Source organism: Thermobia domestica, chromosome 1 (assembly GCF_964235325.1).
Source record: "Thermobia domestica chromosome 1, izTheDome1.hap1.1, whole genome shotgun sequence".
NCBI classification, from domain to species: Eukaryota; Metazoa; Arthropoda; class Insecta; order Zygentoma; family Lepismatidae; genus Thermobia; species Thermobia domestica.
In genome coordinates, this window is record NC_137454.1 from 146,448,063 (window position 1) to 146,466,959 (window position 18,897).

The 18,897-nt window shown below is 35.9% G+C and overlaps 1 protein-coding gene across 2 annotated transcripts in view; it reads right to left on the bottom strand.

Annotated features, from left to right (window-relative positions):
- The window catches only part of Slik (Sterile20-like kinase), a 133,976-nt gene that overhangs the window by 78,489 nt on the left and 36,590 nt on the right, over positions 1-18,897 (bottom strand). For both annotated transcript variants that reach the window (XR_014132111.1, XM_081764044.1), the window contains exons 6-7: positions 18,044-18,262; positions 13,224-13,328 (exon numbers count right to left, since the gene is read on the bottom strand). Coding sequence is in view for 1 of the 2 variants with exons in the window: in XM_081764044.1 (XP_081620170.1) it covers positions 13,224-13,328; positions 18,044-18,262 (324 nt within the window). In the remaining variant the exon portion in view is untranslated. The remainder of the gene's footprint in view (positions 1-13,223; positions 13,329-18,043; positions 18,263-18,897) is intronic.

An 18,897-nucleotide genomic window follows, 5' to 3' on the forward strand; every position in this document is an offset into this window, starting at 1 on the left:
ATTTCATCAGGTTTAATAATTGTTTGGAGTTAGACTATAAAACTCATCGATGGCTGACTGCTCATCCGTAACTGTGTGTGTGATTGTGCGTAACTTCGACATATTTATAAATTTTATTGATTTATTTTTGTTTTATTATAAAGAATATTCTTCACGGTGGTCTCGTATGAATTCCAGTAGGATCTGATGATAATCTTCCGACTTGTATAATGAAATTCTTCAACGACTGGCAGTGTTAATGCCGCAATTGTAAGCAAGCTCACGCATAATTCCATACAACATAGATCAATTTGAAAGAAAACAATGTTTACTAATATTTCGTAGGCCGATTTATTTTATAGCAAGTTCCTTTAGTTTAGGCAGCTACTGAAACATGGTATCAAAGGTAACGCAAAGTGGAAAATTAAACAAAAATAACAGATCTTAACAAAACCACATGAAAACATAATAAAGGAAATTTCAAAAAAATATACAAACCGTCTTTAAAAAGCACTAAAAACCAGAAAATAAAAGCGCTAAAAAAATTGGACTATTAGAGAGCTTAAAAGCAGAAAATAATTCAACACAAATATCTACAAAATTTTTTGAAGTCATGCTAAGCCGAACAAATTAGTGCCTCACAAAATTACATCGAAATAGTTTTATATAGATGTTATAAAGCTAATCAAGAAAGTTCTGTCGCTTTTTGTGGAGGTCAGTGTTCAACTGACCCTCACACCGTGAGTTGAATGCGAATGGAGATAAGGCGAAGGTCAGTTGTTGATGTGGGTATATAAAACATACTACCTGGTTGTGGCAGTTCAGTTACATCATGAACTCGCGTAAGGACAAAGTGAACATGGGACCTCCACAGAGCGTCATAAGGGCATTTATGCTTTACGAGTTCAAACTGGGTCAAACGCCGCTGCAGCGGGGCAGAAGATATGCTAGGCCTTTGGTGAGGGTGTCGTGACTACGCGGACAGCGCAGCGGTGGTTTAACAAGTTTAAGGACGGCGATGAAACACTTGAAGACGCACCACGTGCCGGAAGACCAACACATGTAAAAAATGAAGATCTTCAGGCAGCAATTGAAGCGAACAATGGCCAGACATTGAGGAACTGGGACTACAATTCAGTGAGAGTACAGAAACCATTCGGCAGCACCTCCATCAACTTGGGAAGCACTACAAGTTAGGTCGATGGATCCCACATGATTTGACTCCGGTCCAGAAGGCAACGCGAGCAGACATATGTTTGTTTGCTGTCTCGTCTGAGGAAGGAGTTATTTCTAGACAAGGTGTTGACATGTCATGAGAAGTGGGTCCTGTACGAAGCTCCACGGTGCCATCATCATTGGTTAGCATCCCATGAACCATTTCCAAAACAGCCGAAACCAGCACTGCACCAGAAGGTCCTCCTGTGTGGTGGACTGTTCGCGGCATTGTGCATCGGGAACTGCTACCAGCTGGTCAGAGCATCAATTCAACTATGTACTGTCAGCAGTTGAGCCGTGTTCAAGAAAGAAAGAAAAAAGAAAAAAAGAAACACCAAGGAAATTCCAACTCAAAACTCCACAAAACTATGGAACCAGCACATCTGGATCGCAAATGGATCCTCCTATTATAGGACAACGCTAAGCCCCACGTGGCTAGGATGACCCGGGACACCATTCTATGCCTATGTGCACGGGAGACCATTATGGGAAACACTACTGCTTCCGCCATACTCCCCGGACACTGCACCGTCCGATTATCACCTGTTCCATTCCTTGCACAATCACATCAGAGGACGCCAGTTCAAATCTCTAATAGTGGTGCAAAATGTACTTAATACCTTCTTCGCTTCAAGGCCCACCGAGTTCTACCGCGATGGAAACCATGGCCTTCAAGAATGTTGGCAGAAGGTGGTCGATGCTGATGGGGACTATTCTTGATCTTTGAGGTACGTCTTAAGTGACATATTGATGTTTGAAGATGGTGGGTGAAAAAGGAACAGAAGTTTCTTGGTTATCTTTATAATTTGTTTGGCTTGGCTCGACTTCTAAAAGAAATTACAGATAATATTAATGAATTATTTTCAGTTTTTAAGCACTATTATTATGATTATTATTATTATTTTCTACTTGTTAGCACTTTTATTTCCTTTTTAGCGCTTCTTTATTGAAGTCTGATCATATTTTTTTAAAGTCTTTTGTTATTGTTTCTTTTATCATTTTAATATTTTATGTATTTGCATGTCTGTTCTCAAATACTTTAAAATATGGGATTTCTATAGCACTTTCGTCAAACCAACTGTTTAGTACAGCGTTTAAGTTTTCGAATTTTCCAATACAGTGAGTTAAAATTTAGAACACTCGATATAAATTATAGAGCTCATAAAACGTAAGTTTAGGTGGAGGTTCTCTCTATGGATCTCATCAAATTTGTCCCTATGTTGTGCATTGGTCAAATTATATAGTAATATTTTATCTCCAAGATTAATTGCTTTGTTTCATAGTGCTTTCAATGTAGTATTTACTCTAAAGCCCAATTTCGCGATTTACGTTTGTTTTCCATCACTTTCCACAACTGTGATTAGAGACTCCCCAAACAGGAAAAGTCCGATTTACATTAAACTCTGTACTCAGGTATTATTATTTTAAATTTCTGGATGTCCTATGTAAATAGGGCAAAATGAAACGCATTTATTTTATATATACACTTACAGAAGTCCATTGTAATGAACTAACTAAACTGAATCACTGAGAAATTATATATTTACAAGAAAAATTGTTTTAGAATGTGTTACTTTACACATCAGATTTTAATTTATTTATTTATTTAGCTTAAAATTGAAGGGGACATAAGGGAACATAACAAGCAAACAAAGTAAGATAAATTCGAGCAGTAATACATTTTCGGCAGCAGCAACACAGATTCATTTTATTTATATTTCTACCCATTCATAATTTCAAGACTTTCACCTACTATTAAGCACGAGTCGTTTCATGAGCATACTCCCACAAACAGGATCGAAAAAAAAAGTTTACTAAGAAGTCTTTACGCAAGGTGGCAATCTGAACAGTTGAAAAACTCTAAACGCAGAACTTTATAGCGTAAATGACATTATCTTACCAGACTCAACGGCTAAATCAGATCACATTTACATTGTGCTGTTCTTAAAAAAAAAAAAAAAAAAAAAAAAAAAAAAAAAAAAAAAAAAAAAAACCTAGAGGACTTAATCGTCTAATCAAGATGCATACGCATTCTAGCATATTCTTAATACTATTTAAATATAGTTACAGCCCGAACGTTCAAATTGTTCTCGTATACATGATACCTACGTTCTATTTCTTATAGATATAAAATACAAAAGGAAGCTTGACCGTCCAACAGTTCATGGTAAATGTATGTTCCCTCAGCCAAGGAAATAATGTATTACTTAAACATCCGAAAATTAACAAAGTGGCTTCCAGTTTAAGAAATACCTTCGACCTAAGTGTTCACGCAAAAAGTTCAAGAAGTTTATGATATACAAATCAGGAAAAATTATTCGCGATACCCAACTAATAAGATAAGAATCTAGTCTATGCTTAGAGTAAACAACCATATAACTTTTTTTTAAAAAATAATTGATTTCGAAAAACTCTCCAGAGGTACTCTACTCCATGGTATATGATTCTTTTCGGAACGTCCTTTCTGAACAATTTTTGCCCGCTTGCGAAGAGATTTCCACTCTAATACACCACCGGTAGTGATCGGTACTCATTTCCTCCGACTGAAGAACAGCAGTAATAATTGGTTAATCTAAGTAACTGCCATTGCTAGAAGACCCACACGACTCGTGAAGCAAGCAACTTCATATGCTTTAGTATGATCACATTTTTGCTATTTAATGTGCAATTAAATTTTATTCAAAGTGGTCAACACAACGAAGAAAGGAACAAGCACATTGGTCCACCACTGTTGCTATCTATGATTTTCATCCCCTGTGTACATATATTTTTCCATATTTGCAATCAAGTCTGGTATCCCCTCCTCCCGACTTGCTTTACAACAGATGCTTATGACAAACAAAACACACCAAAATATTTATCGCAAATAATCTACCAGAAGTTACCTACACTCTTCATTCATGGTTATAACAAAAATTATGACCTTGCCTTCCCGAATCATTCTGTAACTAACAAGCTAGCTTATAACACATGTGACTCAATCATATTTCTGGTGGCGCCAGCCTTCACAGAGGTCAACTGTGAGACGTAAATATAAATACATCAATATAAAATACTACGTGGAAATGAACTTTGAATTAATGATTATATAAATTTCTCAACTTTTATCACCGTAATCGAAAAAATATTCCTTAAATTTTCACCTTTAATATGATTATCACTATTCCTAAATGAAAGAAAAAGTATGTGCTTTCTGTAATTCACAAGAGAAAGAAATAAATTTTTGAATATTTTTCATTAGTTCAAGAAATTAGAATTCATTACCAAAGGCTACAATCTGAGGATCACACTCGTAAAATTTCTGTGCTCCTACTTACAAAGACTCCTACCTACCTCACGGAGCATGCAATTTGACTGCGAAGGACCAAGTGTGCCGCATGCAGGGCAGAACATCAAAGGTGTTAGACGATTATACGAACGAACACAAAACAATACAAAAGAAAATCTACAGCAACAAAAGCGTTGACTGCACACCAAAAGAAATGCACATTCATGATATAAATGTAATATTCACGAAAATGAGTACTACCAAAATAACAAACCTACAAGAATACTATGTTTACTTAAGAATTAATAAATACTGGTTCATTTTCTATCAATTTTAAGTCCTTATAGAGCATGATATTGCCATCAGTGTACTAATACGCAAAGATTTGTTTAAATTCATAATGACTACAAATTCAGCCATGTTCTGGTAAAACAAAAAATTGTGTTTTATATAGCTAATAAAAAAACCCATAATCAATTTAAATACTTTTTATCTATTTTGTCATACGTTTCTTATAGTAACTTATTTCCCACTTATGCAACGTCTATTAACTGTAAATAAGGACACACACACACACAAACACACAAAAATACTTTGCCGATAAAGGCAATCTTTCTAATTGACATCAATATTTGCATCCATGAGTGGAATAGTTTGGAAGTTGTACTTAAATATTTGGTAGTTAAACGCTTCGAAAAATTGTAGGGTGAATAATCTAACTGTCAATCACGACATTATAGCACTAACATATATTGCGCTAAAACGGTAGATTTTGCTATTGCATTATTTTGATGCAGGGGAAAAAGCAACCACCGACTATTAACCTACACGAAATTCGTAACTAAAACAAAAGATTCTCAAGTTGATTCTATTATTTGGCTTTATAATGCTATAAAGCGTGTATTTACATTACATTATTAGACACTTCCTACAAATCATGACAGTTTCAAATATACCTATCATTGTAAACGTACAAATAAAACTCTAATCAGTTGCAAGTAACAAATTAAATCGCTAAGTGCATGCATTTCTTAAACTGAGTTAATACTCTGTGATCTCCAAAATAGCACATCAAAACGCTAATTCGTTTAACAAGAACATGCAGTCAACAATTACATACATATATATCAATAAAAAATGCACATGGCTACAATGTGAATAGGTGTTCATACAATTAAATCACAAACTTGCATTTTAAATCAACGGAGAAAATTCAGTTTTAGAAAAGTCTTGGAACAGTGTGTACTTAGTCTACGACTACAGTATTACCAAAAGGAAATGGAAGTTTTTTTCTTTTTTTTAATGATAACTATGCTGTTAAAAAGATGCAATTACTTAAGTCTCTGCCTATATCATCAACAAATCATATAGATGGGAACTAATCCAGGATTACAAACATCAGAATGTTTATGGATGTTAATGAACTCTTTAACACGAATAGTACTTTCCTCATTTCAATATTCGGACATATATAACAATGAAAAGAAAATTTCCATTTCCTTCAAAACTTTCAGGGTAATTATGCATCAAACCCATGTGACCATCCTTATTCATACATAATTCCTACGTGTTACTTTCAAACTTGCTAGTAAGTCTTTGATTTAACATATGCAAGTTCAGAATTTGAGCATAACACAGTTTCAAGATATAAGCATGCATATTAATGCTGGACTTTTTCCTCATTTTTTCTTAATATGGTTATTCAATTTAATTTAAAATCTATACATTATAGGTGCTCTTTTCTTCTTTTGACTACAGAATGTTTTAAATGGAAACAATAGTTGATATTAAATTCTATTCTTCTCTACAGAACTCAAGAAATACGTTTGTACAGCAATCACATCAAGATGCACCTGTCAAGACAATAACCTGTACAGGTATCGCCCCATATTCGGAACAGTAGCCCACACGTTATATGAAGCTAAAGATCAACACTTCCATGAGCTAGGTACACAGATGTGAAGACGTAGCCAGCATCATGTCCCAGTGGCCTTTAATCCCTAGGAATTCACCTGAAGGAGACTGGGTGAACCACTGAGTAACTTCCAGACACGGATAGAACAGAAAAAATATTCCAACAGAGATCAAACCCAAGCCGTCCGGTCCAAGTTACAGAGAATGTCATTTCTTCGACGTTAACATATAAAAACAGTTGTTTTACAATTACGGTATGCTTGGAAACATAGTGATATGATAATTGTACTTGAAGGTATTCTGCCTACTTATGACTAATTTTCATCTCATACATTTCTCAAACTCTTCAAGAAAGAAAGAAAAAAAAAAGTATTAACAAATGTTATTTAAGGAGAGCCTGTTCAGGAATTTCTGATGTGAAGAAAAAAAAACTGCACTTAAAGTAGTGCTATAAAAAACTAATACATATTATTATAGACAGTTAATTATCGACATAATGGAAATATCTAGATCCTGCAATACCTAACATTTGTGAGTTATAAACACTGAATATTCGAGCACTACGACTCTCGTGTAAAGTGTTGTGTTGAGTGATAGTAACCAGTACGCAAGAATGTGTCGTACGGACTGAAGTATGAAACAGGCCAGGCATTGGTGGTGAAAAATAGAAGGCCTCTCCGATTTTCCAAAAGAACAATTGCGAGTGCGCGGGTAACTGGAGCATAAGTATTGGCGGCAATGTCAAAGATGACAGCACAGAGCTCGTGGTAACACACCACAAGTGAACCCTCCTCAATAGTCTAGTGGCTAGAGCGCTCGCTTTTAATACATGTGGTTCTGAATTGGATTCCCGGTGGGAATACAGAACGCCACAGTGGTTCACACACCACAATGAAATGTAGTTCCAGTCTCACACAGAACTTCAACAAACACACGAATGAACAAGAACTCACCAGTAAAGACAAACCAAGCTTACGTGACAGGGCACACTGGACATGGAACGGACTGTCACAAGGGACCATGAAACTACTGTGGCACAACATACTGCAAAACTCAATCAGCATCTGGGATGACTTTGTTTCTACAATCGCAGTCCGGGGAGAGCTATATAGCCTTAATATATCCTGTCGAGTTGCGATTTCGAATCCTCTGATCACCGCCGCCCCCGCGGTAGCGCGAAAACATTGTACCAAGGACACAAAACATGGAACGCCAATGATTACAAGAGAGTAATACAGTCCCTAATAACAGTACTTTTAAAATGACAATCGGTAAATATACATAGTTGTATCTTTTCAGGCATGGTTAAGAAACATTACGATGAACTTTAACACTTATCATAGCACCCTTAATATCACTGAACATCGATCTGAACATCACTGAGCATCAGGTCCAGAGCTCGATTTCTCTTCCATCATTACGGACGCAACTGAGTAATGCGCTGCATGAAGAATGGTCTCTATTCCTCTAGAAGCAATTCACGAGTTACATTCAATTCCGCGACGAATACAAGCTAATACAAGCTAAAGGGGGTCCAATTCATAATAAAATAAGTACATTCTTGTAGGGTTTCCATTATTTTGATAGCTATATATATGGACGTAGTTTTTTATTGCCAGCACCTACTTTTTCAATTATTAACCTGGACTTCTAAAATAATGGTATTATATTTCAGTATTGAATCTACAAGTTCCTCGTCTTTTAATGATTTCATACTTAGAAGTTCTCATAGAACAGCGTAAGAATCAGCTTTCAATATCGATGTCGTATTAGTAGATCTTTTGAACATTACGCGATAAGAAACAGCTTCCAAAATCAAGATTCCGCTAAATATTCCGCATGTAATCTTCACTCCAAATTCCTTACCTTTTACCAAATTTAACTTAAAAACTGTTACAACGAAGTAAACACCCTTCTTGAATTTAACATCCATGAAGGCAATTTAGAACTAAATCATATTTGATGCCCTATCACAGTTAAAAATCGATCAAACTATCTATCACCCTGACCCCCCTTCTTTAATATTACTTTTCTTAACTTCGTAAAATTTAAAACAGGAAAGATGCTTATATGTCACTATGATGATGCATAAAATTTTAAACTTGTTACTTTTTAAAAAGAAAAGAATAAATAAAACTAAAGGAAATTATCTTACTGTCCACTACAAAAACATCAAGGGATAACTATGTTACTAACAGACATCTAAATGAAGTGGAAACTTACCGATGCGCTGGTATTGTTCTCTGTGTTTTTTTGGTTTCCTACCCCGCTACGTAATTGCAAGCATGAAATTAATTAACAAGAGTTAAACCCACGTCAATGTAGGCTATATCAATGTATCGTAGTATGTGTCAATGTATTAGCTTCTCATTTCTCTCTATTTACTACTTGAAATACGAAACATGTTATATTAGTATAGTATAGTCCGTTAGTCGGAAGTTAGGTAGGCAATTAAAGCAATTCCAGCATATTACAAAACTTCGGCATGCTTGCTTGCAACGAATATCGCATAATATCGATGAAATTCTCAACCTTTACGTTTAAATTTTTCTTTGCACAAAGTTTGGATTAAGCATACGTATACAACGATTCACAAGAGGAACAATAAAATATACATTCACATACATAAAAAAGTACTGTAGTAATATGATTCTGTAATATAATCTGAAAAAAAAATACCAATAAGAAAACTGAGAAAAAGTACGATTAAAATCCTACAAATACAGAAGTTCAATACATGCTATAAGCATAATTGTGTCAAGACGTAATTAATCCGCAAAATTCGACTCAGAAATTATGCGCTAAGCCAAGCTAATAGTAATGGAAAAAGCTTTTTGTTTCCTCATAAAACACTGCAATACAGATTAAAAACGCCTAAATTTTAAGATATATTTTCTTTATAATGCTTACAGTAAGGGCGTATTTTCGATTATGCATTTCAATACCCTTCAATAGAAAAATGATTAAAACAACCTATCGTTTTCTTACAATTTCACACTAAAATAAACAAATACTGAATTGTCTTAAATAAATTAGTTCGTTTTCTTTTTTTTAAAGAGTGCGAAAATTACTATGTATTATCGTGATGATCTATGTCAAAATTATTCTTGCTCCAAATTTTTCATCGTTGTGAAGTTTGGTTTACATTTGTTTCTCTATGAGCAGAATGTACAAAAAAAAGACAAAATTGATATTTCTCAGAATTACCAATGAAATTCCGACATTGTTTGAGACATTAATGCTATGTTATTGCTAAAGGAACTGCACAGACATTTTTTTCACATTTGGAGAGGGTGTTCCACATTATAGTCTTAGCATACCAATCAACTTGTTCAGTTCAATGAGGATTGATTAAACAAACTTATTTACGAGCATCCGTGTCAGTTCCCTGGAAAATTTGACCTGCAAGTGAATGCTTTCATGATACCATACCATTACTCTCATTTTCATTCGCTGAGAAAGATTCAAAAACTTGTTGCATGGATGCAATACGCTCTGAGTGAGAAAGAATAAGAAAAAATAAAGTGGCCTGTGATCTATTATTGTAATAGTCTTTTTTTATTTTTCATTATTACGGACACAACTTTTATTTTAGTGAAGTAGACTTATTAGGACAATATGTGGTGCAATGGAAAACTTTTCTTATTTCGTTATTCGTACTATACAATTACACACTATTTTTGATTATCTCTAAGATCGTGGGACAGTTCCAGTCTTGATTTCCTCAGACAGCTTGCTGAGAGTAGTCGAACTATAATAGTCAGTTTTCATTCTTTCGCCTTCTGCAAACGAACATTTGAGACAGTGAAAAATATAACTTTTAATGAAAATGCTCTGGATCCGAGAGTCACTGAAGCACCGTGCACGAACTGTAGCACACACATCTTAACAAGACATGTATTAAAACAAGCGTCCACTTCTGCACACCAAAAGGGTACACTCTCTTCTGAGAGCTGGAAAAAGTATAACTTTATATTAGTGACCGAAGGAAAAAAAAAAAAAATCTTTATTTTCATATGAAGCAGTGGAAAGAATGGTTGAGTATAAATCCGAAAAGAAAGAAACAACTTCAGCCAAAGCAGAGTTGCATCCAAAAGATGATCTGTGTTTGATGGGATCGAAAAAACGTAATCCACTCCAAACTACTTGAAAATAATACTATGTTCAATACACAGAGCAAATACACTGCCTCAACAAGGCAATCTACCTTAAATGATTCGATTGGCTGCAAGTGTGTTTCTTCACCTCGACAACGCCTCCCTCCCCCTGCTGCTAATTTACCCAAAACTACCATGCAAGAGCTCAATTAGAAATTAAATGAAATCTTTCAGTTTTATATCCCATGGTTATGCCATTCAGGCTAAGTAAGACGGTGATGATGGAAATGAATGAAAAGGTGAAATGAAGAAAGTGGGAGGAAACAAGAGAACGCAGAGAACCCACACACACGGTGTTTGTCCATCACAATGCTCACTTGGCGCGAACTGGGATCAAACCAGGAAACTCAAGGAATCAAAGGTAACTACTGAGCCACTGCGGCCCTTAAGAGCTCAATTGGGAAGTTTGATCCCAACCACGCTGTTCTCCTAACCTAGCGTATTCAGATATCACTCTACCATCTACGAAGCGTTTCGTTCTACAAGGTGGAGTTAAAAAACGAGGTGGAATTCTCTAAGCCAAGAAACATTGATTTGTATCGTTTAAAGCACTAATCTGACTGGAAAGCTGGCAATATGTTCTGAATAGTGAATGAGAATATAACATTGACAGGTTCATCGCAAGTTTAAAAACACTTACATGATAACGTGATAAACAAAGGATGTGTCTAGTTCTCGTTCTATAAAACAATTAAGTCTCGGTATGTACTGCACAGATCAGTGAACTACAAATCACTTTCTGCAAAGCTTCATTCAGAAAGAAAGGAAAAAATGAACTATTTACACTAATCAGACAAATGTATCAGCAAAAGAAGCACTTGTAGACTGCTCCAACCAAACTAGGGTTATAAAATCAATAGTAAATTGTTATTGTATCACAAAGTTAAACACTTTTGGAGTTGATGGAGAGTAAAATGCCATGGATAATATTAATGTTGCCTGGATTTAAGAATTTCGCCGAAGAGAACCTGTCATGGAGCAGACATATGTTAGAAGTTCTAACGTCTTCTTTCAGTACTGTAGCTACATGGGATGTAGATTATAACATGTGACCCGATTCACTCCAACGGGTAATCAAATCTTTCTCCCATGCCACATACACGAACGTTTATATTGTTCAGCTACAAGAAAGCTCTATGAAGGGACGGAATGACAGCTTTAGAGGGTGAGAAGAGTGCGCTCTCATGATGATTTAAAACTTTCATGATGTATAAAGATTTGTGTAAACAGAGCGGTGCTTATAAATATTTTATAAGGTTAAAAGCATTATAAGTATTTGATAGAAAAGTAAATATAAAGGCGTTCTGGACATGTCGACACGAATTAGACATACAGTACAAGTTAACTATCGAGATAAGTTATTATATTAGTGAGCTGCAATTGTCATCGTTTCAACAGATTAATTGTTTTACTAAACCTTTAATAACTGTGCATTCGCACTTAATGCAAAGTTCAAAAGTAATTCGTACTACTGGAAAGTAAGATAAAAAAAATATTCATTTAGTGGAGGGTACAATATGCCTTCTCCAGTCTGATAATGCATTTCCACGTGTCACTCGTGGGTGGTGCTTATAGAGCTACTGATAATTGATGTGACTTTCTTCAATGTGTTTTTGAAGAAGAATTTGAATAGGTTTCTTTCGATGCTTCTCCAACCTCAGATCACGATCAATTATGGTGTGAATTGTCATGACGAATGTTCCAACATGGTTTTCAATGCTCCTCCCTATGTAGCTGGTTTTTCTCTGTGACGAGAGCGTGCTCACTGATAGTAGCTGGTGTAAGGCTACTATCTTTTTTTCCTAGAAGAATCTCCTCATTCCTAGCCTTTCCTGTCCGTTTTAACGTATGAGCTATTTCATTCTTCGACACGGTTAATTATTGATTATGGTACTAACTAAAGTTTGCACTGGAAAGCGCCATTACGTAGCCTCTCAGCAGGTGAGATCTTAGGTTAGTATTCTTTAAAACGAATGTTCCAACTCAACCATACTTTTCATGGATATACTGAGGTGCAATGTATCTATGTGACCGGTGTTGTTCACTTCGCGCTATGTGCAGCTATAATTTGTAAAAATTGTCACTGTAAATGGGAAAAAAATCTATAGATATTTCGAGAGTTATGGCTGCTCAACGAGAACTGAACAATCGTAATTATTGGGTAGAAGTTTTTATTTGTGCTCATGGACCGGCTTGCATTCACTATAAGAGAAAATTTTCTGTGATCAAGAACAGTTGAGAGGTTGTATATTTGAATCGTGTTTAATTTGTTCACTTAAAATTTATCAGGATTCTTGTCCATGCAGTAAATATTAATGCAATACCTTAAACAGATCTGACGAATTCCTTATTCCATGAAACTATTCTTATGGTACAATGTTCCTTTAATAATAATAATAATAATAATAATAATAATAATAATAATAATAATAATAATAATAATAATAATAATAATAATAATAAACTTCTTTGTATCCCATGCTATATTTTCCCTCTTTTTTAACACTGTTTTCTCACAGCCATTCTGAATTCCTTCGTACTTTTTCCATCACTGATATGCACTACTTAATATGCAACTCAATATCTTCAGTATCATACTTGACTTAAATAAAGCATTTTACATCTAAAATGTACTTGCCTAATGCTGAACAGCTGTTTTAAAACAAACTACTTTCCTAGTAGAAACTTACCTCACTTTCTTCGTCCAATACTTCTTCCTCCACAACTTCAGCCTTGTACTCTAATAGAAGATCACGTATAGGTTTTGAATCCAATGTGCAATTGATAAAAGGATGCTGTAATATAAGAACAAGTTCGAAAATTATCAAATTTCCTCCTCCAATAAAAGTAAAATCAACAATACAATGAAACGAGCAAACAAAAGAAGTCGGGTTTATTTTATAGTCTTTAATAGTAATACTGAGCCTCCCTGCTCTTATCTCTCTATATTTACCCAGTGAAATTATTTCAAGACCTCTTCTGCTTCCTTCATTGGTTACGATGTACAACGAAACAACTAATCTTAAGAACCATCATCATTCAATAATAATTTCACTGGATACAGACATAGTAAGATCAGATTTACTATAGTATCAAATTTTTAAAAATAATTTCAAAATGTGATTTAATAGGTTACAATTGAAATTCAGATATGAACATTTGAATTTTTAAGACCAATCTTAAGACAAACTTGATAGAACAGATTACTAACAACTGTACTTAAGGATTGAACTCAAGGAAACAGGTTACTAAAATTCTTATTTAAAAACATAAGCCTGCTGAAACATTTAGCGAAAAGCTTATAGTGTAACTGTTTTGCTGTATGATTACTTTTTGGCAGGTAATTCTTCAGATAAGAGTAAGAGATTAGAATAATAACAGACTATTTTCAGATACTGAAACTAAATTATTTTTATAAAATAGTACTAACCCTTTTAGTACTTAGCAGAGTGAGATGGGAGTGTGTGTGGCTGTTCGGGAGCGGACTGGGTAGCGTATTGGTTAATGCATCGGCACGGTACGCCGAAAATCTGGGCCAGTCATGCATTTTTTCACTCTATGCGTATTACTGAATTCGCACCTACAAAGGACTTGGTGTGTAAAAGTAAGTTTAAATCGGCTTCTTTCCTAGTCTTCGGTATTCGTATTTTCTTAGGAATACAAAAAGGATTAGTATAATTTTATCTGGTAATATGTATTCCATTCACTTTGTTACTAAAACTTCATTTAATTTAACGTTCCATTTGTGCCCTGAATAGCAAATACAAGTACGAAAGCATTGAAGAAATAAATTTTGAGAAGTAGAAAGACAGAAAAAAAATACTGTCAACCATAGACTCATGGACTGCCTGGATTGAGTTTGCGCCAGAGGTGAGAAAGCTAGCAGTTTATTTTGTACAGTTCGCGTTAGCCGAACTGACGGTTGGCCCCATCCAATGAGTCTGTGACAAGCTGCTGCCATAACTCCGGTGAAATGGTCAGCTTCCAGCGCGCGCATGTTGCATGTATCAAAGGTATTCGTCTCACTAACAACATCCCGTATGTCGTAACCATAAGAAAAACTGACACTAATAGGATCATTAATGTATGTATCTTATTAATAATAGATGGTTACAGATGTGGTATTTTATATTTAATTTCGTTCTAATGTTTACATGATAAGCAAATGAAGGTAAAAATACCTGATATTAATTGGCTACGTACGTCGTTTATAATCCCGTTCACATCCATCTGACGATCAAACTTTGACCCCGCAAACCGAAGGCCAATGCCTAACCATTTATTATTATTAAATTTCGAGACAAAGGAAATCTCGCAACAAGAAAACAATTACAAGTTATGCACTAATTCATGAAATACATATACGAATTGCACGATGGCATAGTGATAAGGCACTCAACTTTGATGATACGCGTTTTTGAATCTTTAAAACCCTCCAAGTTTGTGGTGGAAACGTGTTCGTATGTTTCTCGGGATTTTCCCCATTTCCTCCCATTATCTTAATTGCATTAATTCTTCCATCATTAATTTTATTTATTATCTCTCTGCTTTATCCCCTACAAAGCATAATCGCGGTATGATGAATTAGTACTTTTTAGTTTAACGTTCCACGTTTATTCATTGGGACTAAGGGAGATGATGGTAGAATGAAGAAAACGGGGAAACAGGAGAATCCACATACACAGCGTTTGTCTTCCACGAAGCCCACTTCGAGAACTAAGATCAAACCAGAGATCCCATACACCAGAGGTGAGTGCTCTACTACTGAGTCACAGTTGCCCGAAATAAGAAAGAAGCGCTTGTACTGGGTTTGTTTTGCTACTTTATACATATATATGGTGTCCCAAAAGTAATGGTAAAAAATGAAACCACAGATTCCTGGCACCAAAACAAGAAATAAACTTTACATGACCTTTAGTCCGGAAGTGGGCAGGGGCGGAGCTAGACAGCTTTGAATGTGGGGGAAAGGAACTTCACACTTAGGGAATGGAAGTTGCCTACTTACAAAACTGCATTGAAGATACGTGTGAACAGTTACGAAACAGGGGCTGCGGTGGCTCAGTGGTAGAGCGTTCACCTCTGGTGCTAGGGGTCTCGGGTTCAAACCCTGCTCCCGCCAAGTGAACTTTGTGGTGGACAAACAACGTGTGCGTGGGTTTTCTCGGGGTTCTCCCGTTTCCTCCCACTTTCTTCATTCCACCATTTCATTCATTACTCATTATCACCGTCTCCTTTAGCCTAACCGGCATAACCGTGGGACGTAAAACTCAAAATTTCATTTCATTTCATTTCAGTTACGAAACACACTGGAAGTGATGGAATGCATTCGAAACTCACGATTAGCACGTTGCATAGACGTGGGAAGCTAGCACTTTGAACATTTTTCTGTAGATGCATTTATTGTTTGCACATATGACCTAGTAGTTTGCAGTGCTACTCTGTGTAAGACACTACGTTACAAATAAAGTACGTCGTTGTGTATTCTGCCTGTTATTTCATTACATTACATGACTACTTATACTTGTTTTAATTCCCACCCTCTATCTGTAAGTTTCTATCTGGTATACCACTTTACATTGCCCCCCTGATATTATGCATCAAAGTGATTTACTTTTATTTCCATTGTACATGTGCGTGCAATCGTGCCACGAATAATTACTTTTCTGCAGGGTTTCCATCTTTACTGTACCGTTTCAATACTCCTGCCGTACAGACATTCGCTGAATTCCTAAATGACGTATGGAGAATCTCTAATGCAGTTATGTAACATGAGTTTAATATGCCAATCAAGATTATCTTTATGTATTTATGAACCCCTTCCTAGCGCCTATCATTATCCGCTGGCAGGTGTCAAGTTCCTCCCCCCCCACATTCGAAGCTGTCTAGTTCCGTCCCTGTCCACTTCCGGACTATAGATCATATAACCTTTTTTTCTTGTTTTGGTGCCAAGAAGAAGCTGTGGTTTCATTTTTTAGCATATATATATATATATATATATATATATATATATATATATATATATATATATATATGTGTGTGTGTGTGTGTGTGTGTATAAACACACACATTCCAAATTACAAAATAGTATAACACATTCATTCATTCACTTCATGATATATAAACTTCAAATTTCAAAACACTACAACGCACCAATTTGTACTCCACACACGCAAACGACAAGTATACCTATGTAAAAGCGGACGCTAATGACACTGCATACGAGGGAGAGGCTTTACAATATAATGAATATATTCTATAGAATACTTATTCATCAAACCTCGTATATGAAGTTCCCCGAAATTCGTTTGTGAAGCTGATCATGCGTGTATTTGGTATGGTAAGTTACAGACTCACTCACGAATTCGATCAAGCAGGTACCAAGAACATACGATCGAGAAGAAAACGAAAGTAAGTTTTGACATCAGATTTATTTTTGGTCTCTTTACTTCGCTCAGTTGGTTGATAGAAAATGTTTTCCCATTTTGCTACTGTTTAAAATTAGAACTGAAACTAAACTCCTGGCACAGCAGCCCGTAGAGGACGAAGATCAAAGAGCCGGGTAAAAAGCCAGTGAAGATTTCAGAGATGGAGAACCAGGAAGAAAGTCCCCTTCCCGGGGCATTTCTCCCATCGTCCTCAACCTGGCTTATCACTATTTTAGCAATACTACTTTCAGCCTCCATCCTCGTTTATTAAAAGTCGCGCTGGAAAAATTCTTCTGAAATCATCACTCATTGTCATATCTAAGTCTTTGGGGAGTTACGTGCTCAGCACATTGCCTCTCCTTTGCCATTAATGCTGGCTTTCTAGATCCGAGTTAATTAGTTTCTTTTTGTAAGTAGCTCCCTAACTGTCCTCACGATATATATGAATGCCACAGTGTCAGTGCGAACTAGCGAACATATATGGTAACCCAGTTTTTCTTGACAGATCTCCCAAAACTGCTTGATTTCACTAATATCACGGAAGTGGTATTCCAATGCAGCTAGAGTATTAGCACTTATTTAAAAATTAATTAACCTAATTAATAGTGGTAACCAAATGGCCATCTGCGTTTCATGAGCCACCAAGAGGTGCTTGTCTATGCTAGACGCCCTACCACTGCGACTTTAGCTAATACGGTTAGGTAAATTTAACAGAAAAAAATAAACAATTGAAATACTACTTAAAAATTTCAATGTACCCGAAAACTGTTATTCGGAAGTAAGTTGAGGAACAGCTGGTACTAGTGGTCCCTAATTTGATTCCCAGCCACGCGAGCTTGTAGTAGAAAACACCATGTCTGTGGATCTTCTCGGTGTTCTCTCGTTCCCTCCCACATTCTCATTACACCACTTACTTCATAATCCTTAACTTTCATTATCACCCATCCCCTTTAGCCTAAAGGGCATAATTATGGGAAGAAAAACTAGAAATTTCATACCCTTTCAAATGGGCATGCTTCTTTGTATTATTGTATTAAGTAAACGAATAATATTCAAATGAATGAATAAAATAACTAAAAGTTTACCTTGGTAAGCTCTTCTGCTGTGGGTCTCTGACTAGGATCTTTAATAAGGCATCTGGCTATAAATTCATTGAATTCCTTCGACCATTTGGACGGCTGGTCAAGTTTCGGAGGATCAGACTTTTGAATCTTTAGCAGGACTCGCATTGGAGACATCTCATGATTCGGAGGCTCCATCTGAGCAAATTCAATCAGAGTAATACCTAGAGACCATACATCAACCTGAAATAGAAATTAAGTAATTACTCTATTTCTACAGGAAGCTCTCGCTTTTTTAATACGCTCTTAATCTATAAATTACTATTTACCTCTATTTAAACTTGATTCACAAAACACACTTCTGTCAGTGACTTCTCAAAAATATTATTTACGAGGGGTATGCCGAAAGATTTTAGGTACTAAAATTCAAATTGCATTCCGTATTGAAACGTAAAAGCTCTCTAGTGATGAAAGATACAACTGCAAGGCTACACGTTGGTTTGTTTGAAAATTAAAGGGATGGAAGTATAGGTTAGCTTAGCTCAAGTCAGTCAATCGCTAATAATGGATCTCGAGCAACATGATTTTCAAGCAATGATCTTTTACGATTTTAAGTACGATTTAACGCAATGGCAGTGCCATGATCGTATAGAAAATTGTTTCGGGAACTGTCCCTTCACGGGCAACCGTTTTTAACTGGTTTGTGGAATTTAAAAGCGGCCACAAAGCCTGACAGATGATCCTCGCTCTGGGCACCCTAGAGCCGGAGTAACGAATAAAAATTTCATAGCGGTAAGAAATCTTGTGAACGAGGTTCGCCATATCACATATGAGGAAATTCAGTCAACCTTCAAGATAGGATCAACTGCACCACAGTC